At 43.2% G+C, this 25,177-nt stretch overlaps 1 protein-coding gene across 4 annotated transcripts in view; it reads right to left on the minus strand.

The window, feature by feature from the left end:
- The window catches only part of LOC121863817, a 104,253-nt gene that overhangs the window by 11,272 nt on the left and 67,804 nt on the right, over positions 1-25,177 (minus strand). Inside the window, exon 1 of one of the 4 annotated variants that reach the window (XM_042362676.1) lies at positions 2,254-3,220. The exons of the other annotated variants lie outside the window; for them this stretch is intronic. Within the exon in view, the coding sequence (XP_042218610.1) occupies positions 2,254-2,336 (83 nt within the window). The 5' untranslated portion in view covers positions 2,337-3,220. Of the gene's footprint in view, positions 1-2,253; positions 3,221-25,177 lie in introns of those variants that run through there. 4 annotated transcript variants of the gene reach the window in all.

A 25,177-nucleotide genomic window follows, 5' to 3' on the forward strand; every position in this document is an offset into this window, starting at 1 on the left:
CACGCACACACACACACACACCCACACCCCCCCACACGCACACCAAGAGTTTGGTGAGATTCAACTATGTGACTTAACGGTGAGGCTGTGAGCCGTAACGACCAGCACCCAAGGAGGAGGAAAATGCGTGAGAAGAGGAAGAGGTGACAGGAAAAGGAGAAAGAAGAAGAGGAGGAGGAGGTTGGTCACAGAAATGTAGTAAAGTTCTACTCAAGAAGCAAAAGATCGAGCCTTAAACACATGTAATAACTCTTTCTCTCTCCTTCAACAATGACTGCCCAATGGTCTAAACACCCCCCACCCCCTTCCAGCCAATCACAAGACGCCCTGTAACAAAAAAACAAATAAAAAATAAAAAAATGGCCTCCCTCCGAACACAACTGACTGGCCAAAACAAAGAGTAATTGAAAAAAGTAAGTAAACCATCTTGACAACATGACTTTACACAGGAGCTTTAGTGTACATTTACCACTGTATACATCAAGGCAGGTGTACATATCTCACTGTACACATCAACGCGAGGTGTACATATCTCACTGTACACATCAACGCGGGTGTACATATCCCCTTCATCAACTTCCGGTGAGGAAGCATAAAATATTACGTCACAGAGGAATCCTTACCCAGACCTGTCCGCTGTCCATATGCTCAACAGCCCCCCCTCCACCCGTCTACTCCTCACCCCCGATCACACCTACCTCCGTCATCAACCAGCCATCAGCAGTAACATCCGGCATCGTGAGAAATATTCAAGAAATACAGACATACTACAGGTATACATGTTCAGTATTTATCACTAATGTATACTGTTATCTCCTACCGAGTTAAGCCAGTGAGCGCCCGTCTTCATGCCGCTGCCATTATTGCTTATGGTCGGTTACACTTCGGAACTCTCAATGATGGCACTTATTTAAGGTAAAATTCTGGATAATATTCTCGTGCCCTTTGTCTGCGGTTTTAAAACATTCCCAATTTTTTTCTTTATTTTTATTTTATACTTTATATAAACTTTACACAAGGAAAATTCTAAAGTTATCTAGAACGCACAGACGACACCTGTTGGCATAAATGTTTGACTTTTATAGAGAAAACTCAGTAATTTACCGCCGCGCCGTGGTCGGTTACGTTCCATGACCGAATCTAAAGAGCCAATTCAATGGACGACGCCTCGACAACCTCCCTGAAAGGCCAAAAGAGTGAAAGAAACTTCACTTTTCCCTCAACTGTGACAAACTGATTACTTAATGCCTCAAGATTGACGCTTCTGGTGTATCTGTTCACTTTTAGTCTCTTACTAATTTGGTGATATAAAACAACATGCAGGGTGTCCACAAAGTTATGTTCCAGTTCTAAAATTCCATTACAATTAAACCTGGCGCCCACGGTCACCCTATATTACGCCCTTATACTTCATCTTGTGCGGGTATATCAAGAATCATGTTTTCCAGTGCCCAGTAGTTGACATAGAAACACTTGGTACAACGCTAACTAATGGTGGACCAAAGTGGAGTATTGATTGGATGCGCTGCTCACCCCAAATTGAGTTACATTAAACATATTATAAAACTCGATTTGTTGAGCAATTAAAAAAGAATTCTCTACATCATTGGTTTTTGTAATACAATTTTAAAACCGGGACAATTTTATGGCCACCCAGTACAGTACCGGTACATATACAGTGTTTTAAGCTGGTAGAATTTACACGTGTGAAAGAATGACAGACAGTGCAGTTATGGTTCTAAAACAATATGAACCGTAATGTGCGTGCGTGTGAGTGAGTGAGTGTGCGTGTGAGTGAGTGTGTGTGTGTGTGTGTGTGTGTGTGTGTGTGTGTGTGTGCGCGTGCGCGTGCGCGTGTGTGTGTGCGTGTGCGTGTGTGCGTGTGACGTCGAAGAGGTAATTAAGCAGCTCAACTTTTTAACAATAAAGGAGATAAGCCAAAAGAACTAGTAATAAACGATGGGTTAATAACCAAATGACGATAATGAAGGAAAACAAACAACCCAAAAGAGAAGAATGGCAACTGGAGAGAGAGAGAGAGAGAGAGTATCGCAAGGGTTACACACGCCGATTTCACCTTTATAACACAGTAGGTAAAGACCACAGGCAGGTTTAAGTCATCATAAGAGGGACGGATACAAAGACTCTCCTCTTCAGATTCACCTTTTCTCAGCCTTCTTATACTTAAAAAGACTTCATCGCCCCCCATGATTTCATAGCTCCTCTCTATGACCCCCCCCCCTTAAGACTCACCTCTTCTTGGCCTTCCTGGGAACCTTCTTAGGCTCCTCGGGCGGCAGATACATGACGATTCTACAGTAGTCCTTGAACTTCATTCTTCCTTCATTCACACGCCTTCTTTCCTTCCTTTCTCTCTCTCTCTGCCCTCCGTCTAAAGGAAGGAGACCTACTGTGCTGATTTTACTCGTCTTCCTTCACTAGTCATTGCTGCTGTTTTTGTTGATTGTAATTTGAATTTTCAAATCTTCGTAATTGTAATGACCGTTGAAGTCGTTAATCCAGATAAAAAATTATTCACTTTTCTCTATTATGTCTTCGTTCCTGTTATTTTTATCTTCCTAAGATATTATTAAATTACTAGTTATCATTACCGTCTCACGCGGTTGATCTTAAAAGAGATATATCCAGTTCAAAACCGGTATGGGCAGTTTATAGACAACGCTAACGGCTTTAACGGTTTCTGTGGGTATTATTAACGAACTTTTGAGAAATCTTTCTGTCTTGTCAGAGGTCTTGAGATGTAGTTGGCCCTTGGGATCATTGCCTCGTTTTGTGCCACACTGTTCGTCTTGACCACAACTGTAAACTAACACATTTAATGGTAGACTATAAATCGATCTTGAACTTGTCCAGAATAGGTTTATGGACTTTATTATTTAAATCTTTGGCGTTTGTTAAGTTACAGACGAGTGATTGTACAGTCGGTGTTGGGTTGGGTTGGGTTACGCTAAGCTAAGTTAAGTTAGATTAGGGTTGAGATGTTAAGCTAGGTTAGATTAGGGTCGAGAGGTTAGGTTAGGTTTTATGTAGGTCAAATTACAAAAACTCCCAAAACATCTTATTCTAGACATCGTCCTCTTCAAAAATATTTAGTCCTTTATTTTTTTTTTCACAGAATCTTTTATATAATCTGCTAGACAATTAACAAAACTTAATATTATACAGCGACTCAAAAGTAAATAAGTTAACAAAACCAAACAGAGACACCCCCCTCCCCCCCAGTGGTATGATGTAGGTCGATAACTTATTAGCGGGTACCTGAATAAACACACAAGGCACTGAGGTCATGACGGCCCACTAACCTCTTCCCTCCCCCCGCCTCCACCCTAAGACTGTGTCATCTTCCCAAACTCATGTAATATTGACAGTAAAGAACTCAAGTTGTTTTTAATCTAATGCCGACAACTACATGGTACTCGGTGCATTAGCCAAGACACGGAACCTCGTCAGAGAGAGAACGTGACAAAGTGTTTTCCGATATGATTTACCGCTGACCACGAGGATCTTGTCCACACATAGATGACAAACTCTGTATTGTCGTCAGTAACAAACAATTAGAGAAACTTATTATTTTTAGAACCAACTCCATTAAATCAACCTAACGAAGATATCCCCCCCCCCCTGTAACACCACACGGTAAACACCAGGTAGTCTCCACACGTAGGTTGTGTACCGCCCAGCCTCCAGTCTCCCATGACTAACACTCCTTGAGAGACTCCCACCTACACGCCCACCACACGTTACGCCCTGGGAACTACTGGTTGGTGGAGACACTTGCCCTGAAACACCATTGGCTGGTGGAGACAGCTGCCCTGAACACCATTGGCTGGTGGTAACAGCTGCCCTGAGACACCATTGGCTGGTGGAAACAGCTGCCCTGAGACACCATTGGCTGGTGGTGACAGCTGCCCTGAGACACCCTGGCTGGTGGTGACAGCTGCCCTGAGACACCATTGGCTGGTGGAGACAGCTGCCCTGGAGACACCCTGGCTGGTGGAGACAGCTGCCCTGAGACACCCTGGCTGGTGGAGACAGCTGCCCTGAGACACCATTGGCTGGTGGAGACAGCTGCCCTGAGACACCCTGGCTGGTGGTGACAGCTGCCCTGAGACACCCTGGCTGGTGGAGACAGCTGCCCTGAGACACCCTGGCTGGTGGTGACAGCTGCCCTGAGACACCCTGGCTGGTGAAGACAGCTGCCCTGAGACACCATTGGCTGGTGGAGACAGCTGCCCTGAGACACCATTGGCTGGTGGAGACAGCTGCCGTGAGACACCACTGGCTGGTGGAGACAGCTGCCCTGAGACACCATCGGCTGGTGGAGACAGCTGTCCTGAGACACCATTGGCTGGTGGAGACAGCTGTCCTGAGACACCCTGGCTGGTGGAGACATTCACCGTAAGAGACCCTAATAATCTCTAACCGGTATACAGAGACAGTTCACCTGACCAAGAGAGACAATTACTGTAAATGAGACCCCGAGCCACGGACACAGTTATCGCTGGTCACTAAATGAGCGACAGATAAGATCTATCTCTCCCTCGGGCAGGTCTTGTTTGTTGGGCCGCGTGTACGGGTCTAACATCCTTTGGCTGGTTCTCTCTCACCAAGATGTCAGTCAAGTCTTGCATTCCGTTACTAGCTTAGCACTAGATGAGGTGAGGTTAAGTTAGATGAAGTGACGTTAGGTTAGGTTAGGTGAGGTTAAGTTAGGTGAGGTTAAGTTAGGTGAGGTTAAATCAGGTTAGGCTATATTGGTTACAGTGTATACAGTAGGTTTGGGAGAGAAGCCATAATGATGGGCATCATAGTGCAAGTCAATCCCGCATACTCCCCTACCATCACCCTAGGAGCTTGTGCACTCATCCTCCCTCCCTACTCCTCTTCTCCGTTTTCCTGTTATATTCTTCTTCTACTTCCTCCTCCTCTTTTACCTTTCCTTCCCCCTCTTCCTCTCTCCTCCCCCTCTACTTATTCTTCACCTCCCTCCTCCACCTGCTGACTCAAGTGCCAGCCGGTTCATTATCTATTTGTTATATTTCAATCATCATGTTTTCTTACCTACAGTTCGTGAGTGTGAGAAAGACACTTTATGAGAGAAAATTGTGAGATAGTTCTAACCATTAGTGAGCAGTTTTCTTGTGTCACTTGTGCCTCTACAGTCTAAACCCTTTGATAGTACTTAAAACTAACCAAACCCGAACCTAAATCTTGATAATTCTTGTAACTAACCTAATCTAACCCTCGATAGCTCTTATAACTAGCCAAACCTAACCTAACCTTTCTCCTATAAGCTAAATAACACACACGCGGATATTGTTACATATTATTTACAATGGCAATTCGACAACACGTAGCACCAATCACAATAGGAATATAAAAAACTCTTAGACCAATCAGATAAGAGAACAGTCCACACGTAGAGTCCGTGTTAATGAGCTGATTGGCTCACGTCCGTGTTATGCTTCATAAATCACCCAATCAGCATCAATAAATAGTCTATTAGTACGTTTTGATTGGCTTACACTCGCGTTACGTTCCGTCACTCAACCAATCCATGTAGGCGTGTAGGCGTATGATGATTGGCTTTTATCCGTATCGCGTTTCGTCATTCAGCCAATCAGAATCATAACACACAACACGTAATCGGATTTTGATTGGCTTATACCACTATTGAGTTTCATCACTCGACCAATCACAGGCGTTACACGGATGAAACTGTGAACATAACTCGAGGTTTTCCCACGACGAGGAGCGTCTTGTATCCGTGTTCTGTCATGGTTTAGTTATTTCCAGGTGTTTTTATAGTTCTGTTTACACATGATATTTTTCTATTGGTTATCTATTTATTTCCTAGTTTGTTTTTCATTTTTATACAATTCAACAAGGAGTAAACATATTCATTCACTATGATTTAAATAATAATCTTTACACAGCTATGATCGATATTATCAGTGTTATTTTAATCACTTTTTTTAGGCTTGAATATTTTCTTTCGATTTTTTTTACTATTGTTTATTTCAGTTTCTCTTTTAATATTTCTCAATTTATATTTCAGAATTAATAAATTATATTATTGTTCTAATGTTTTGTTTGGCTGTGGGATCATTCATTTCTGCTCTACTGAGTCTGTCACTGCCTCACACACGACCACAGGGACATACCACTACCACCACCCTTGTACCACCACAGTACCACCCAACCACCACGCCAATATACTATCATACTACTCCCATACAATTACCCTTACCACATACTACCACCACACCATCACTCTGCCACACTGCCCTATACTACCACCACATCATAACCCTACCACCACCACCACACCATCACTCTGCCACACTGCCCTATACTACCACCACATCATAACCCTACCACACTATACCATACCACCACCACCACACCCTCCCATCACCCAACCACACTACATTGGGCAGGAGGACACCGTGCCACCACACACCACAAGATCACGGTGACGACTGTGGTGGTGGTGGTGGTAGTGTGGACCCCGGCACTACGCGCAAGGTTACACGTGCCCCTCGGCCCCCTGCCCCGCTATCACCACTATTGACACCACCACCACCACCAGTAGTAGTACTAGTAGGAGTAATCGTATTATTAACAGCACAAATAGCACTAACAGAAGTACCAGTAGAGTGTAACGACAGTAGCATTAGTAACACACACACACACACACACACACACACACACACACACACACACACACACACACACACACACACACACACACACACACACACACACACACACACACAAATAATTTTTTAGAGTAGCACCGTACGCGAGTGTTGACCCCCAGTAGCAGATGCTGGCTAACCCTACGCCGCCACCACCACACCCCCTGCCCCTGCCCTGCCCCCAGCCACACACACGAAAGGTAACGGTGAGGAAGACGGGCACCTGCTGTTGTGGGTATGATGAACTGGTGAGGAGGAGTGAGAGACTGATGAGAGAGGAGAGACTGGTGAGAGGGAGTGAGAGACTGGTGTAGAGAGGAGAGAGACTGGTGTAGAGAGTGAGAGACTGGTGATGGGGGTGAGAGAGACTGGTGAGAGGGAGTGAGAGAGACTGGGGTAGAGAGGAGAGACTGGTGAGGGGGGGAGAGAGACTGATGTAGAGAGGAGAGAGACTGGTGAGGGGAGTGAGAGAGACTGATGTAGAGTGAGAGACTGGTGATGGGGGTGAGAGAGACTGGTGAGAGGGAGGAGAGAGACTGGGGGTAGAGAGTGAGAGACTGGTGAGAGGGAGTGAGAGAGACTGTGAGGAGGAGAGAGACTGATGTAGAGAGGGAGAGACTGGTGAGGGGGGAATGAGAGGACCTGTGGAGAGTGAGAGAGAGTGTTTTGAGAGAAGTGAGAGAGTTGTTCTATCTAGTGTTAGCACAGGAGGTAACAGGACTCCAAGAAACCTGTGATGTTAGGTGAGGTCACACTGGTTAACACTTCTCACTTGAGTCTGGGTCAAACAGGACACGAACCCTTGACGTAATGGAGAGATACACTCATTAGCTGGAGTGTAGCTGTATTATGAAATTATAAGAGACGGTAGATAACCAGTAGTATCGCAGCATTAGTGAGGTAGGTAACCATGGGTAATTAAAGAGGATGACATACAGGTAAGTAGACTTGAGGAAGCTGGAGTGAGGACGAGGCAGTCACACAGAACACACCCAGCTGGTCAGTGTATTGTTTACGAGTCTACACCCAAGTTGACCAAGAGTTGTCATGGCAACACAGGGTTAAAGAAAACGAGTGACGAAGGATAGAGAAGAGCGGTGACTACAGTATCACAACTGCTACTTCTACTATTACTACAGTACTTTCTTACGACCTTCATTGTGCAGTTTCCCACACTTCACATTCCTTGATCTTTGTGTGTGTGTGTGTGTGTGTGCGCTGTGTACTCGTGTATGTCATTACTAAGATCATCATGAAAGTGCAATTTAACCCACAAAACGGTACTGCTTCTCTCTCTTGATTATTCCAAATTCAATTTTGATGAAAATCGTACTAACAGGCTTCTTTTTACAACCACCACAACAACCATCACCACAATAACCATCACAACAACAACAACCACCACCACAACAACCACCACCACAACAATCACCACAACATGTCTGCTCTTACAAAAACACATCAACACACATATATACACAACCTGTTTATAAATGAAGCAGTTTAAATATCCCGACAGACTGGTATGACAATAATCGTACCTTGACCCCGCGCGCCTCACCGTTGCCCAGGTAACTCGGTGTAAACAAACCCTACACCAGAACTCAGCCGCGTTTTTCATTTCTACAGCCGGATTCTCAGACGTTCGTTCGTCAACAAAATCCACTTACATCATGACGCGGTGAACGTGACTAGAGGTATATATTTATTTGACCGGTGAGTCTTCATTATTTGACCGTAAATGACTTGTTTATTTCCTGTGTCAATTTAAGATATAATGAATTACATTTTTTATTATAATTTAGATTTTTTCATACGTGTGAATTACTAAGTTTTAATTTAGATAATGTTTTATGATTTAATATTTTTTATAATTTTAATACGTGTTTGTGAGTTACCTTCCAAGAGAACTTTATATCGTGGTGTGTGTGTTGCGACGTCTTCCGGGGTCGTTGTTTGATGGGGAGGGTGGTGGATATTTTATGTTTTAGTGGCATAATAACAAAGGTTTAATGGACATTACTGTGTTTCAGGTGTACGGTGTGTGTGATTGAGAAGACCTGAGGAGTTTAATGAGTGACCTTACCTGGTATACACACACACACACACACACACACACACACACACACACACACACACAAGTGAGCAAGAATGCGGTGCAGGACGTGCGAGTGAGTCAGAGTTTTGAGAAAGTTTTAAGGCAGTTAGGGTCCAGTACAGTAATTATGACCACGAGTAAGATGAGACCTTGAGAAAGGCCTCTTGATGGCTTCCTCACACTGCTGCTCATAATATAAATAGAATATATTTACTGCGTCCTCACCTGTCGCTTCCCACCTGGTCCGAGGGGTGGTGGGGGGTGTGGTGGTGGTTGGGGGGGTGTGGTGGTGGGGGGGTGGTGATGAGGAGAGTGGCAGTGACAAAGACGACAATGATGACGACCACCACCACTACCACCACCCTCACCATGATAAATTTCTAAAGCTACGACAAAATGGCCACGACATTACACTGAGACTCTATCCTAAACTGATGCTTGAAAAATCTCTTAAGTTACGACATTAAGATGAAGGAAAAAAAATAGCTTCGGAATTAAAGTGAGACTCTACTGTAACCAGAAGCCTTCTCTCACGTCCACTTAAGAGGGAAAAAACTTGTGTGGGAATTTCCAAATACTGTACCCTGGCGGCCTGGGTAAGTCCAACCGGCCGTAACCTCTCAAGTCTCTCTCCACCGTCTGCCAGTCCAAATTCCACGTCCAAAGTGTAACTACATACTCAAAGTCCAATATCAAATTCTTGCAAAGTTCGATTTCAAAACCAGAGTCCAACGTAAGTCTTAAAAAGTCCAAAGTCCAACCTCAGTCTTTGCGTCCACCAACTGTACACAAACGTTACTCATTATCGACACACACACACACACACACACACACACACACAAAACCACGCATATTAACCCCGGTAAAGACTTAAATAATACAGTAAATTTACTCCTTCCACAACACACAGTACCTCAACCATTAACGTGCAAGCATCCGTAACCCCTCCCCCCCCCACACACACACGAATACTCGGTCGCATACATAAAGATACACGCTCACACACATACTGTAAATGTACACACACACACACACACACACACGAAGGCAATACCCCCTTCTTCAGACGCTACCCCCAAGGAAGGAGTCTGTATAGCACCTTCTTGCCTCCTCTCCCGTCTCTCGGTACCAGGCCCGTGTCGGTATGGGTGTTCGTTCAGGAGGCAGGCGGGTGATTCTCGACCGTCCTTGCCAGTCGTTCACCACCTGTCGCTACTCATCGGGCGTTCACATCGGATCTGTGTGTGTGTGTATTTCTGTGTATTAATTTATGCGTGTACAGTGTATGTATGTATTCATGTGTATATTTATGTATCTGAGTGTGTGTGTGTGTGTGTGTACAGTATTTATTAGTGTGAGTATGTATGTGCATTAACTTGTGTGTGTGTGTGTGTGTGTCCTCCACACACACTCCACACATCCTCTCCACCTCTCTCTCTCTCTCCCTCCATTTACTCATCTATCTCTTAATCCCCCATTCTTCCTCTTTCCCTTAATCATCATTCACAAATTCCTTTCTTCCAAATTTAATAACCTTTCAATATATTTCTCTCATAAACCATATACAAAATAATTCCATCTTAATAATAAAAATAATATAATGAATCAATTTGAATTATAGTCAATATGTATCCATAAGTATATATACCTATACATATATCACTTGACATATATAAAATAATTATACACAAGACATAGACAATTATTCACCGGAAAATAACTTAGTGTATTAAGTCACAAGAAATATAATGACCATAAGCATAACAATTGGATCATTACTACACACGCGTTAAAGTTACTTCATGTTTGGGGGGAAATTATTATAATCTAGTTAAAAATTATAATAATAGAAATAATTAGGCATATGGGTCTTTAATTAACCACAAGGACAAGATTGGAGTCAGATAACCTTCCGCCCCGCCCTGCCCCGCCCCGCCCCGCCCTACCCCGCCCTGCCCCGCCCATCTCTCAAATTATGATCGCTTATTCTCCGTGGGCGTTGGTTGTATCGTGCCGCGGGGATATCATCATTAATTACCACCATCAATATAGTATGTGGCGAGGGAGGGCTGTTAGCTTCCTCCACTCAACCACATAATTGGTCAATACTGCGATGGTTCCCCCCCCCACCCCACCCTACCCCCGTCAACCACATCGCCATACTGTCCCCGACTCCCCGTCAGCTGGTGGTGGTGGTGGTCTTCTGCGCATACTCGGCCCCGCCCACCTGCGCAAATACCGCATATTTATTTTTTCCGTTTCCTCCAAGGCTCCAGAAAATCTATGAATATTTTAATCTAGTGTTATTACTGAGCTTCAACAACAAAGGTCGTTAAGGGCGTAACTCTCTCTCTCTCTCTCTCTCTCTCTCTCTCTCTCTCTCTCTCTCTCTGACCTACCGTAAACATACCTAAGTGTGACGTCATGGTTGTCATAGTAACGCTGGTTACTTCACATACACCAGAAACTTACCTGTGGACAACAAGAAAGAAATACATTAATAACAAGAAATAACAGGAAATAAATAACAAAAATAAACAGTATTTTATCTCCTAATTATCTGAGAAAAAAATAATAAGAAATAATACAAAGAAAATAATATCATTTGGATCAATATATTTCATAATAAGAGATAAGAACATGGAGCTCTCTGATTGGTACAGGGAATGGAGCTCTCTGATTGGTACAGGGAATGGAGCTCTCTGATTGGTACAGGGAATGGAGCTCTCTGATTGGGTACAGGAATGGAGCTCTCAGTTGGTACCAGCAGAATGGAATCTCTGATTGGATTCCAGGGAATGGAGCTCTGATTGGTACAGGAATGGAGCTCTCTGATTGGTTCAGGGAATGGAGCTCTCTGATTGGTGCAGAGATGGAGCTCTCTGGTTAGTTCAGGAATGGGCTCTCTGATTGGTACAGGAATGGAGCTCTCTGATTGGGCCTGATGGGCTCTCTCTGATTCAGTTCAGGGAATGTTTTGGAGCTCTCTGGATTGGTACAGGGAATGGGGCTCTCTGATTGAGCCACAGGGAATGGAGCTCTCTGGTTTGGTACAGGGAATGGGCTCTCTGGTTGGTACAGGAATGGAGCTCTCTGTGGATGGTACAGGAATGGAGCTCTCTGATTGGGTACAGGGAATGGAGCTCTCTGAGTTGGTACAGGGAATGGAGGTCTCTGATTGGTACAGAGAATGGAGCTCTCTGATTGGTACAGGGAATGGAGCTCTCTGATTGGTACAGGGAATGGAGCTCTCTCATTGGTACAGGGAATGGAGCTCTCTCATTGGTACAGGGAATGGAGCTCTCTGATTGGTACAGGGAATGGAGCTCTCTGATTGGTACAGGGAATGGAGCTCTCTGATTGGTACAGGGAATAGAGCTCTCTGATTGGTACAGGGAATGGAGCTCTCTGATTGGTTCAGGGAATGGAGCTCTCTGATTGGTACAGGGAATACAGCTCTCTCACTTTCTCCTTCCCCACTCCTCTCCTACATTAACCACGCCTCCATAAACCTGGACAGTTCCTTCGATAACCTCTCCACCGATCTGAACCAACAACAGGTCTTTGTGTGTGTGTGAATCCAATTTATTTTAATGTATATGTGGGTGTATGTGTGTAATATCCAGGGTCGTCAATAATACCCACACACACCTACACACACACACACACATCATTATAACGAGACAGGACGGATTGAGCAACACGTTACACCGTACTAAAAAAAGTCCTGATAAGACGACCAAAGCTAAACCAAACTTATTACCTTGTACGTCCGTGTGTGTGTGTGTGTGTGTGTGTGTGTGTGTGAGTGAGTGAGTGTGTGTGTGTGTGTGTGTGTGTGTGTGAGTGAGTGAGTGAGTGAGTGTGTGTGTGTATCGCATAGGGCCTGGGAAAATATTGGTGAGCGATTGATATTAGGTCAAGTTACAACAGCCGCTAACTCCAGGTCACATAGAAGGGGAAACAAGCTGTAATTAACGCTGGTACCCGACACGGATTTAAGTCCCTCGTGTTTACATTAGACCGTGGGAAAATATATATATATATATATATATATATATATACCTCTCCTGACGGCCATTATCCACATTTATTTCAGCGCTGACGTAAATTGGACAGACAAACGTACAGAACTTGTGACCGTACCTGGACAAGATATCACCTGTGAGGATAATAAGAGTCATTACCTGAACACAATAAACACCCACATTCTCACACATTAATTACGTAATAAACTTTTGTGGTATTTATTTTTTTTATTCAAGTTTCAATGTAAAAAAAAGGAAATATTTTTTTTTCGCGAAATTTAAATAATACCTACCGAGGTTGGGTTGGGTTGGGTTAGATTAGGTTAGGTTAGGTTGGGTTAGGTTAGGTTGGGTTGGGTTAGGTTGGGTTGGGTTAGGTTAGGTTGGGTTGGGTTGGGTTGGGTGAGGTGGGGTTAATTGAGCCTTTATGTGATTGTTTTTGTGATCAATATCTTTTTATTATTCCCAAAAGGTTACTATTATTATCAACGACACACTGCAAACGCTTATTCATATTTACAACGTCAATGAATAAAAATTTCACAATGCAAAACCTCATTATCATCATTACATCACAAAACCTCATTATTTTAACCCTAATCATTCTTTTCTTCTCCACGGAGGGCGGACAATACCTCACAGGTCTATTGAAAACAGTGTTATACTTATCAAATTTAGGTTAGGTTAGTTTAATTTTTTTCTGGACCCCATGACTGACGATAAGATGACTAAACACAAAGTGTTACAGGTAATTACTTTGTATGTTTCAGGTAATTACCTGTAACACACAAAGTAATCGCCTTCAACACACAATATTACCTCTCTCTCTGGATAAGAAAAACACGAATCTAAATTATCATGACCTCTGACCTTTCAGTCACGTGGCATTACGAGAGCTGGGAGGTCAACTAGTGACCCTCTGCCAATCACAGCTTTGACTCTATAACGTTATACAGTACGTCGAGTGTAACAATAACCGGACTGTAAGCAGGAAGTGATTTTACAATAACCGGACTGCAAAAAGTATGCGAGTTAACAATAACCGGACTGGAGACAGGAAATGGTTTTTAGCATTATCCGAACTATAAACAAGAAATATAATAATAACCGGACTTTAAAGGGAAAAGTTTTAATACTAAGCGGACTATAGATAGATGACTCAACCGGATTGTAAACCTCAAGTTAGACAATAATAAACGGACTGTAAACAAGAAACTATTTTACACACACACACACACACACACACACACACACACACACACACACACACACCTGTCAACCAAACTGGATGCAGGTGAGGGGAATTATTTAGGTTGGTTCACTTCCTGTACACCTGATCGACCCCCCACTACCAGCCTCGCCCTCCCACAAAATATATGTTGCGGAAGTACTGTCCTAATTCATCCTCTGTGTCACAAGTACTGTATTGTATGGCTTTACATAACATACATACACAACTTAACACACACACACATACACACCCACCGATTACAATACTCTCTCGGACAAGACTTAGCCTACCTGTACAGTATATACCAACCAAGGTGACGAGGATAATAATTACTAAGACCACTTTCTTCTCACCTTCACTAATGAGACTTGATAATTACCACCTCAGAGTTAATTAACTAGGTGACCCATGAAACAGAAAACGGGAAGAGGGTCATTAAAATGAGTAAGTCCCCCCAAGTGAGGCTTTTAAAACTGTATGTAATATTTCTAACTTAAAATAATCACAAAACTAAAAAAAATATTAGTTTATTTATCGTTTAGTAATAATTTTTTAACGTTTTTTTTTTTTTCCTCCCCAATGTCAGTCAGCCAGCCAGCGCCGTGATTGGTCAATGGTCAGTCAGCTGGTAACGGTAAACATCGCCCGAGTATCAAGAAAAAGCGCGCCAATTTTCCCGCCTTTAATAACTTTTTTATGACAAGATAATTTCCAGACAACTTACGTCAAATTATTTCACTCTGACGTCAATTTAGTTGGACAGGTAGACAGAGAACAAGACTCTGAGGAAACTGTCCAAAAACACACAGTGAAGATTCTGATGTACAAGTTGACTGAAGATTCTAGCTGACAGGGAAGAATCTAACTGACAGAGAGAGGGGGAAAGATTCTAACTGACAGAGAAAGGGGAAGACTCATACTGACAGTAACCTAAACAAATAAACCAAACAGCAAAAACTTAAAACTAAAACGAATAAAAAAAAATAAAATCCCAACCAGCAATAATTTCCTCAGTGTTTAGTTCCTTCCACACTTTCCAATTCGACTCTTACCCCCCCTCCCTGTTTACCTACATGACGCGTCACTCCTCCAGCGTGTCAATGGCGTGTGAGTGTTACCTTACGAGTGTCAACAGTGAGCGACTTGGGTGTTAGTAAACAATGTTGTGGGTTATTTCGTATGACTCCATGGAAGACAATTAAAGTATATGGAATGATACCTGTTTAGACACCTTAAGGCTAACCTAACCTGACCTAACCTAACCTAACCAAACCAAACCTGACCTAACCTAACCAAACCTAATCTAAATCCAACCCAGGAATGAACCGAAACAGACACACATACAAAAAAATAAACTTACTATGACGAAACAATGACGCCACTAAATCGAGGGTGACCACTAACGGGTTATTGGCTCGCGCAAGAAAAGCATACATCAGTGAGGTGAGGAAAGGCGGAAAGTTAGGTGTGAGAAAACGCTGCCAGATACAATAAAGAAAACTTCATACTTGGTTACCTGTTAATTATTTACCAAGACAATACAGGTAGTGTTCCCCCCTCACCCAGCCTCCCTCACCCCCCAGCCTCCCTCACCCCCCCAGCCTCCCTCACCCCCCAGCCTCCCTCACCCCCCAGCCTCAGTTCTCAGTGACTTTCCATTTACATAGGTGACAAGAGTGTCATTAACCCCGATCCCGAGGTGATGTTTAACAGTGAAATATCAAGTCTTCTTCTCGCCGCCCCCTCTCTCCTCCCTTACACCACCCTTCTCCCTCTCTCCCCTTACACTCTCTCCTTCCTACCCCCCCCTTACACCTTCTCCCTCTCACCCCCCCTTCTCTCCCCAAAGGAAGAATCGGGTGGACGGGGTGGAGAAGAGGGGTGGGTGGTGAGGGTAAGGAGAAGGGGATGGAGGAGTGGGTGGGGAAGGAGGTGATGAGGGGGAGGGGGAGGTAGGAAGGAAGTACGATGAGTGGTGGAGAGAGTTACCGTTACTGCCCCTCCCTCTCCCCCTCACTCTTCCTACTCCCTTTGTTTACACTCACCCTCACCAGACAAAAAAAGTATCGTCTTCTACTACTTATTTTTCCTACTTTTTCATCTATTTACACACCCACCCACCCACCCACCCACACACACACACAAACACACACCCCCCACCCACACACACCAGTAGGATGTACCAAACACTCATTGACGCTAAACATAACGAGAGGGAAGGTTGGGGGGTGTCATAATTACACTAACTCGCGTCGCCCCAATGTTTACAAACAAGGGGGGAGTCACCAGGCTCATGTGTAACTAACCTAACCTAACCTAACCCAACCTAACCTAACTTAACTTAACCTCTATAGCACACATGGCCGTCCGACCCATGTGTTAAGGTACTCGTATGGCCAGAGAGAATGGCATTTTGTTTTCATTAATATTTTTTTGTGTGTCACCAAGAAACGGCGAAGTGCTGTGAAAATACATCGGACGTCATCCAGGTGTGTGTGTGTGTGTGTGTGTGTCTGTGTCTGTGTCCTCTGTTCAGCCACAGTTCAAGGCAATAACAGAGCACAAAGTGAAGTCCACAACAGGAAGTCAATGCACATAGTACATCAAGGTCACAGGAAGTCAATATCACATGTTTACGTTAGGTTAGATTTTGGTGAGGTTAGTTTCATATGTTTAAAAAATATGTTTGAAGGCTCCAATTTGTGATAGTTTCCGACATGGATGATATTTCTGGGAACCAATCACCCTGTTGTTATATTCTAGTCACTGTGAACAACTCCTGTATTGTTAGGAGGTGTTCCATGCCAGTGCTCCACCTATCATGCGTCACACACACACACACACACACACACACACACACACACACACACACACAGGAAACTCAACAATGAAGATATAAACTTTGAACGTCACGCGAGACTTCACCCTAAGTAAAATATAAATAAATACAAATGCTATCTTCTCATTACCAATCAGTAGTATCACACACACACCAAACATGTCACAACACGAACTAAACAAGTATATAAACTGTCTACCTCCGTGTTACCACCAGTCAACTAACCCGTGTGAGTCTACCTAAAGTGGTAAGCGACGTAAGTCAGAACCAAGACAATAAAAACACTTCCGGATTCTCAACAACTCTTACGTTAAATATATTATCTCTGGACACAAGAATACAGAGAAAAAGACAAAAAGAGAGAGAGAGAAGAAAAAAATTAAAAGATAAAAGAGAGAGAGAGAGAGAGAGAGAGAGAGAGAGAGAGAGAGAGAGAGAGAGAGACCCAGGTACACACATTCCTACCAGCCTAGACCAAAAACATAATTACAGGATCGGTAATTATGAACCATGAGTCACTCTCAACACCTGACTACAACAGGCCACAAAAAGTACGTGTAATCCCAGGTGTATAAATTGGCGAGTGTGAGATATAGGTTAGGTTAGGTCAGGTTATCCAGTGTGTAAGGCAAGCATGAACTTAGCATGTTTCCCTGTTGGGCGCTGTAAACGCTTCTGCGCTTCACTTTACACAAGGATGTAGGGGGGTGCCCAATAAAAAAAAAAAAAATATTGTTATCACCATAATTGTAGTAGATACAGTTAATGTGTGATAGTCTTTGCTGTATATTTTCTTCTGAATGTAGATGTATGTATGTATGTATGTATGTATGTATGTATGTATGTATGTATTTTCTGGTAATACGTGTTCGTTTGTATGAGTTGGATTGTATATGTGTGTTAGGTTTGGTGAGTTAATACAAGTGTGTGTCTTATGTATGTATGTATGTGTTATAGAGTTGAAATGTATAAATGAATGCATGTATGAGTGTACCTATACATATAAACCTACAGTATATATGTGCGTGTTTGAAAGTAGACATGTGCGGGCGATACAGAGGAGTGAGCGTGTATGAACAACAAACAGAAACTTCATCACGGTGTCGCTTCACGCTCCTGTAAACAACAAAACCAACGCTCAACCTGAGTCAACCTCGGTGAATAACAATCAGACAATAATACAATCTTCACTACGCACACAAGATCCTTTCCCTACGACTTTCACCTCTCATGCGTACGGTCTGAGCCAGCATGCGGTCTAAGATAGAGATTCCCCCCCCGCGGTACAGTACGTTTTCCCCTACGTAAGTTACAGTACCACGTTTCATCTGCCCGGTACAGCTGATGTTGTGGCTGGTACGATAACTGGCAGGGAAGTGTGCTGTGGGTTTTGGAAACTTTGGTCTTAATATGCAAATTAGCTACTTTGGTTTAGTCTTTTTTATTAACGTTACTTTCTAACTGAGATAAAACTACTTATATTTTCATTTACTTTGTACACCGAAGTCGTTATATTAAGGAAATTTGAGGGGGGGAGGAGGTGGAGGTGGAGGGGTGGGGGGGGGAGGAGGAGGTGGTGGGGGTGGGGGAGGAGGAGGTGGTGGGGGAGGAGGAGGGTGTGGGGAGGAGGGTGTGGGGAGGAGGGAGGTGGGGGAGCAGTATGGCGTCACGGTGCGTAATAAGGCGTAAAATTATCCGCTCATTTCCGTTGTCCTTGGCGGGATGGAGTGGGGCGGGAATTTTTACGCCTTAAGTCTTAATAAAAGGCCAAGGTCAGGGTAGAAGTCTGATTCCATCCCGACAGTGTAAGTCCCGAGATGTTGCCAGACTTATTTCCAGAAGTCCTTAACCAGGTGAATTTGTGATCAAGTCCACAAACACTTACAACAATGAGGAAGGAAGGAAGAAAAGAAGGAAGGAAGGAAGGAAGTTACGAAGGAAGAGAGGAAGTTAGGAAGGTAGGAAGAAAAGGAAGTTAGGAAGGAAGGAAAGAGGGAAGATAAGGAAGTTAGGAAGGACAATTGGTCTTGAAGCACAACATAACCCTCCTCCACCCGTCACCTCCACACACGCGACCGAAGCTACCCCGAGAAAAATCACTCGGCAGGTAATCTGAAGGTCCCGGTCAGGTGGCGCACGTAACATAGCTTCCGGTGTGATTTACCAAATTAAATAACCACAGCAGCAACTCAAAGACACGTAGCGCACATGCATGACGTGGCTCGCTTAGCTTCTAGTGTGAGACGGACATTAATTTCAACGTGTTATTTATTATTTATGTTTTTTGGGTTTTTTTTACCTTCGATTATTTTAGTTTTTGAAGATTTTTGTTTGAATTCGGCGACATAAGACCTAAGTTGTTGCGTCACCAGGGATGTAATTAACACAATCAATCAATCAATCAATCAATCAATCAATAAAACAATCAATAAAACAATCAATCAATCAAACAATCAATCAACACCACGTTAAAAAAAGGTAAGGTTAAAAACTTTATCATATCTCGTGGCGGAAAGTAAGAGTCCACCACACCACCACCACCACACCACAGGCAGCAGTCCTTCACCCTGGCCATAAACCTCCACACACCTGGTCGTAAACTGATCTTCATGGTCAATACATATCACAGAGAGTAAAGACACAGCCACATACACTAATAACTTCTGCTTCACTCTCGGTGTTCCCGCTGTTGTGTAGCACAGGTATATGATCTTACCTACAAATTGTTTACTTCACGCAAATGTTGTCTGATTAATAATAACAATAAAAATAATAATAACGATAATAAAAGTAAAAGCAGTAATAATAATAATAACAACAACAACAACAACAACAACAACAATAATAATAATAATAATAATAATAATAATAGCAGCAACAACAACAACCAACAATAATAACAACATATAATAACAACAAAAATAACACCATAATAACACTCATAACACCACCAAGTATCAACCATCAACATACTTACAACACGATTATAACATTACAACGACATATCAACACTATTATTCACTATTAAAAACCCACAATAAAAATTAATAAATAAAATTAATAAACATGAAGATTACTAAGACTTTAAATTAATAAAAAAAAATTCTCACACGATGGAAAACAATGACACCAATTCTTAAATCTCTCACGGAACCTGAACGTGAGAGACATAGGTTACCTGAACACAAGACACACTAAGAAACACAAAAATATATATAAAAATAAGAATAAAACGATAAAAAAAAAAAATTGTATCCGACGGTGAATGTGTTGAGAATGTAAAATCAGAGTGAGTCTTCCCTTCAGTGAGTCGGTAAGTGTTGGTTTGAGGGGCACGCTCGGCCATCTCTTCAGAAAGTCACACATAAATAAGAAAACTGTGTGTGTCAGTGTATGATGACCTTTGGTACTGTTTATTTACGGTTTATAGTGTATGTATGTGTGGTGTGGAGGGGTGTGTGTGTGTGGTGTGGAGAAGTGTGTGTGTGTGGTGTGGAGGGGGTGTGTGTGTGTGGTGTGGAGGGAATGTGTGTGTGTGTGGTGTGGAGGGGTGTGGTGTGGAGGGGGTGTGTGTGTGGAGGGGTGTGTGTGTGTGTGTGTGGGGAGGGGGTGTGTGTGTGTGTGTGGAGGGTGTGTGTGTGTGTGGAGGGGTGTGTGGTGTGGAGGGTGTGTGTGTGTGGAGGGGTGTGTGTGTGTGGAGGGATGAGAGAGAGAGTGTGTGTGGAGGGGATGAGAGGGGTGTGTGTGTGTGTGTGTGTGGAGGGATGAGAGAGAGGTGTGTGTGTGTGTGTGGAGGGATGAGAGAGAGTGTGTGTGTGTGTGGAGAGGGGATGAGAGAGAGAGTGTGTGTGTGTGTGGAGGGGATGAGAGAGTGTGTGTGTGTGTGTGGAGGGGGATGAGAGAGAGGGTGTGTGTGTGTGTGGAGGGGGGTGAGAGAGAGTGTGTGTGTGTCACGGCCTCCCGAGACAATCAAACACCAAGTTATCACAAATTTCTAATAATGTGAAGGTTAAGATACACCCCACAAGTGTGTTGCGTCACCCACCACGAACGAATACATTACATTACATAATACAAATTACATTATAAAATTTTTGTGACCTGAATAATATATCGTTCACATAATATAACTATTTTTATTTTCTAAGTGTTAATATTAGGCAATAATTTAAATTTTTTAACACACACACACGCTAAAACTTAACTGACAAACGCACACACGCACAGACACGCGATAAAACTTGACTGACAGACACACACACACGATAAAGATGACGGAGGTGGACCCAAACATCTGACAACCCACCTGAGCTACACACCTGTCATTAATTACCTTAATCCAGGCCTCTACAGCCACCTGCCGTGTTTTACTGTATACCTGCCGACCACACAGCCTATGCAGCTTTCGTGGGGCTTCAGTAAACCTCGCTAAAAAAAATTGATTCCCAGGGTTCAGTAAACACCAGACCACACAGTTTATCGGGCCTCGTAGGGTTCGGTAAACCTCCATACAAGGCTTTCAGGGGTTCAGTAAACTTCGAAACGAGGCTTCAGGAACCAGAGTCACGGCACTGGGTTTACGTGACTTCCCCGGAGGGTTCAGTAAACTTCTGTAAACCTCCTTACCACACATCCGGAAGCCTCCTCTGTACCTCAGGTGAAGCCCCCCCCCCCCAGATGATAAGGATTCAATGGTCGTTGCACAGGTGGTCAAATTAAGACAGATAGATACAACACACTGACAACATAAGACAGATAACAAACACCACAATAATTTGGACAGATTAAGACAGTCATGAACAAGCGTCTGTCAACCAACACGACACACACTGACAGAAAATTAGACAGAAATAACTGATGACCACCAACCAACATGTACAAACGGCAATCCAGAAACGGAATCTTTAAACAGGAGTTAACTACCTTAGCCAAAGCCGTCATCACGCAAGGTGGTGATTAACACAACAGGTAGGTGCAGCAAAGGTAGCGGGTTTACCTGGGCGTGACTGTAATGACGTCAGTTAGTCTAGTTACCCGACAACCAATGAAAAGACACAGTTACCAATGAACCAAGATAAGACTGAACAAGTATGTGCAAGAAAAACACTCCCTCAGGTGCATAAAACATCCATCAGTTCAGGGGAAGTGAACAACGACTTGTCTAAACACGAGTGGGAAAAATATACGATTTTAATGTGAATATAAACACACACACACACATTAACACATACATACACACACACACACACACACATTAACACACACACCTGAGACAATGTAAAAAAGAGAATAAGAGAAGGGAAATAAAAATAAAAGTGGAGGACGGAAACAGTGATAAAAATGAAGAGGAGGAGGAGACGCCGTGGTATAATGAGCTACCTGTCACACCTACAGTATATAAAACACCTGTTATACATACTGTTCACCTGGGCTTGGGAGAGGGCAAAGGGAACCACTAATTAACCTGTACAAAACACCTTAATATGGTTACCCAGTACTCACCTGTCAGACTTCAGGTGTTTGTATTCACCCTCTACTCCTCACCCACCACCAATCACCTCTCCTCTTAAACCTCACCTGGGATATTTACACACAGGTAGATAATTAGATACACCTTCTTTCCATTTCAATGTTATCTATATTATGTATGTATGTATGTATGTATGTATGTATGTATGTATGTTAGGTTTTTAAGTTAGTAAAATTTTAACCCACCGTAAATAGCTGAAGTCCAACTACTGGGATAATACCCGAGACGATATGTATGTATGTATGTATGTATGTATGTATGTATGTATGTATGTAGACCATTAGCCAACAACCAAACATTCAATTTCTACCTTCCCTTCACCTGGCTGTCTGCTCCTGGCTCTACACCTCACACTTACCTGTAATAAACAAAACATATACCCATAAATTCACTGGTAAAATATTGCAATAAAATATAAACATCAATTAATAAAATAAACATCATCATTTAATTACACATATATTGATCAAAGTATTCGTAATAAAAGTAATTAATGATTCATCACCATAATCATAATGACTCATCGCCATCATCACTCAGTCATCATTATCAACTACACCCACCACTACACCTCCCCCCCCCCCTCACTCACATCCACACGCCCACAATCATGGCCAAGTCTTCACGTCCACACCATAATCTTACCAGTCTAAATATACAAGTAACACTGAATGAATATAAGCGTGACCAGAGAGTAAAGCCTTCGTAGGTGAGTGGCGTTATTTTCTCAAGTAACACCACATAAGTAACAGAGGTGACGTATAATGAGCACTTTCTTACGTGTGAGATTGTTACGTGGGTGTGTGAATTAAAGCAACACCACAGGTAACAGTGAGAAGTAGCAATACTAAAGGAGGAATTTCTTAGGCACCAGGTAACACAGGTGACATAATTGGTTGTTACATCAGCAGGTAAAGTAAGGTTATATATACGTAACTAGAAGGGGATATTTCTTGGGAGTGAGAAGGTGGTTGGAGGCGAGTGACTGAAGGCGAGTAGGTAAGGGTGGATGGAGGCGAGTAGGTAAGGGTGGATGGAGGCGAGTAGGTAAGGGTGGATGGAGGCGAGTAGGTAAGTAAGGATGGGTGGAGGCGAGTGAATAAGTGTGGAGGTAGAGGTGGAGTGATGGGTGGTAGGCAGGTTTAAAGAGGACTCCGCCCTGGGTGTGTCAGGTGGAACAAGGAGGGCGGAAACTACACATGGTTTTGTCCCTATTTTTTCCCCTCCTTGTGTGCAGTTATCAAGACATTTTTTTTTTAAACACCGATTCGTATTGTTGTCTTCACGTCTCTCTGCCTCTCGCTCCTCAAATATCTCACACGTGAAATATTCCTCCCGTAGCCCACACACACACACACACACTAAACACCATCTTGAAACGATCTATCAAAGTCGACGTAAAAAACACACATATACACACAAATAAAACTTACTTCACCTCAAGTCGGGAGTAAAAAAAAAAGTAAAAACAAAATTTACAAAAAAGACTCCACGAAACTTTGAGAATCACTACCTTTTGTTTTCCCGTCTTTTATTTGGGTAAATAAAAGATTACGTGTTGATACAATCTCTCTCTCTCTCTCTCTCTCTCTGTTTTGTCCTCATTGATCCTAAGACAGCGAGCAACACCTCCACTTCACGTCAATTCTGTCATAAATTGTCTTTCTCTAACACGGCCCAGCACGACAACACCCATCTTACCTGCGACACTAAATTCTTAAGTCACTGTGCGTAGGTGACAAGGTAGATACATACTACTGTACAGTATCTTCAGGTGGCCTCGAGGGCATTAGATCCAGCAGAGTGAGTGGGTGGGTTTTGGAGGAGGAGGTTAGGTAAGAGGGGGTTTGGAGGAGGAGGGGGTGAATGGGGAGGAGGGGAGTTATAGGGAGGAGGGGGTAATGGGGAGGATGGGTTAATGGGAAGGAGGGGGTAAGGGGGGAGAAGAGGGGGTTAAGGGGAAGGAGGGGTTAGAGGGGAGGGAGGGGGGGTTTTTACATAACGAACGGAACCTTGAGAGAGTGCGTGTGTGTAACGCAGACTAGTGACAGATGAGAGGCCAGTCATCCTTCGTCACACACACACACACACACACACACACACGCACGCACGCACGCACGCACACACACACACACACACACCAAGTATCATGTCTCACGTCTTATATATAAATGTTCCTGAAGGTCCTGACGCCCAGTTCTTGTACAGTTTAAGGCTTAAAGTTCGGTTACACTAACACTCCAAAGTCTAACCGGATTATTAGCATTCAGTTCACACACACACACACACACACACGCGCGAAAGAATCAAACTTTAAAACAATATTAAACCATCAGTTATACTCACAATCAGTACTTAATACACACTCAAACAATACTAATATACAAACATACACCTCGCAACAATACTTTTACTTCATGACATATTAAGAAAAAAACAGCAATTACGAAGACATTCTTGATCACTGTGTCAGGTATTGGGTGAGTGCCTGAATACAATGGGTCATTCTTCACTGTTTGAGGAAAAAAAAGAGACACGTGTGTTTTTTGTTGGTGTGTGTGTGTGTATGTGTGTGTGTGTGTGTGTGTTATGCAGGCAACAGTCACCAGTCAAAAGGCGGACGGACCACACACCATCCAGCTCAATGTTGTGTTTCGACTACATCTTGCGGTCACATACAGACTAATTCACTGCTTCACATACCAGAACCTTGACTATCTCATTCACTG

This window comes from Homarus americanus, unplaced genomic scaffold (genome assembly GCF_018991925.1).
Source record: "Homarus americanus isolate GMGI-L3 unplaced genomic scaffold, GMGI_Hamer_2.0 scaffold48354, whole genome shotgun sequence".
Lineage (NCBI taxonomy): Eukaryota > Metazoa > Arthropoda > Malacostraca > Decapoda > Nephropidae > Homarus > Homarus americanus.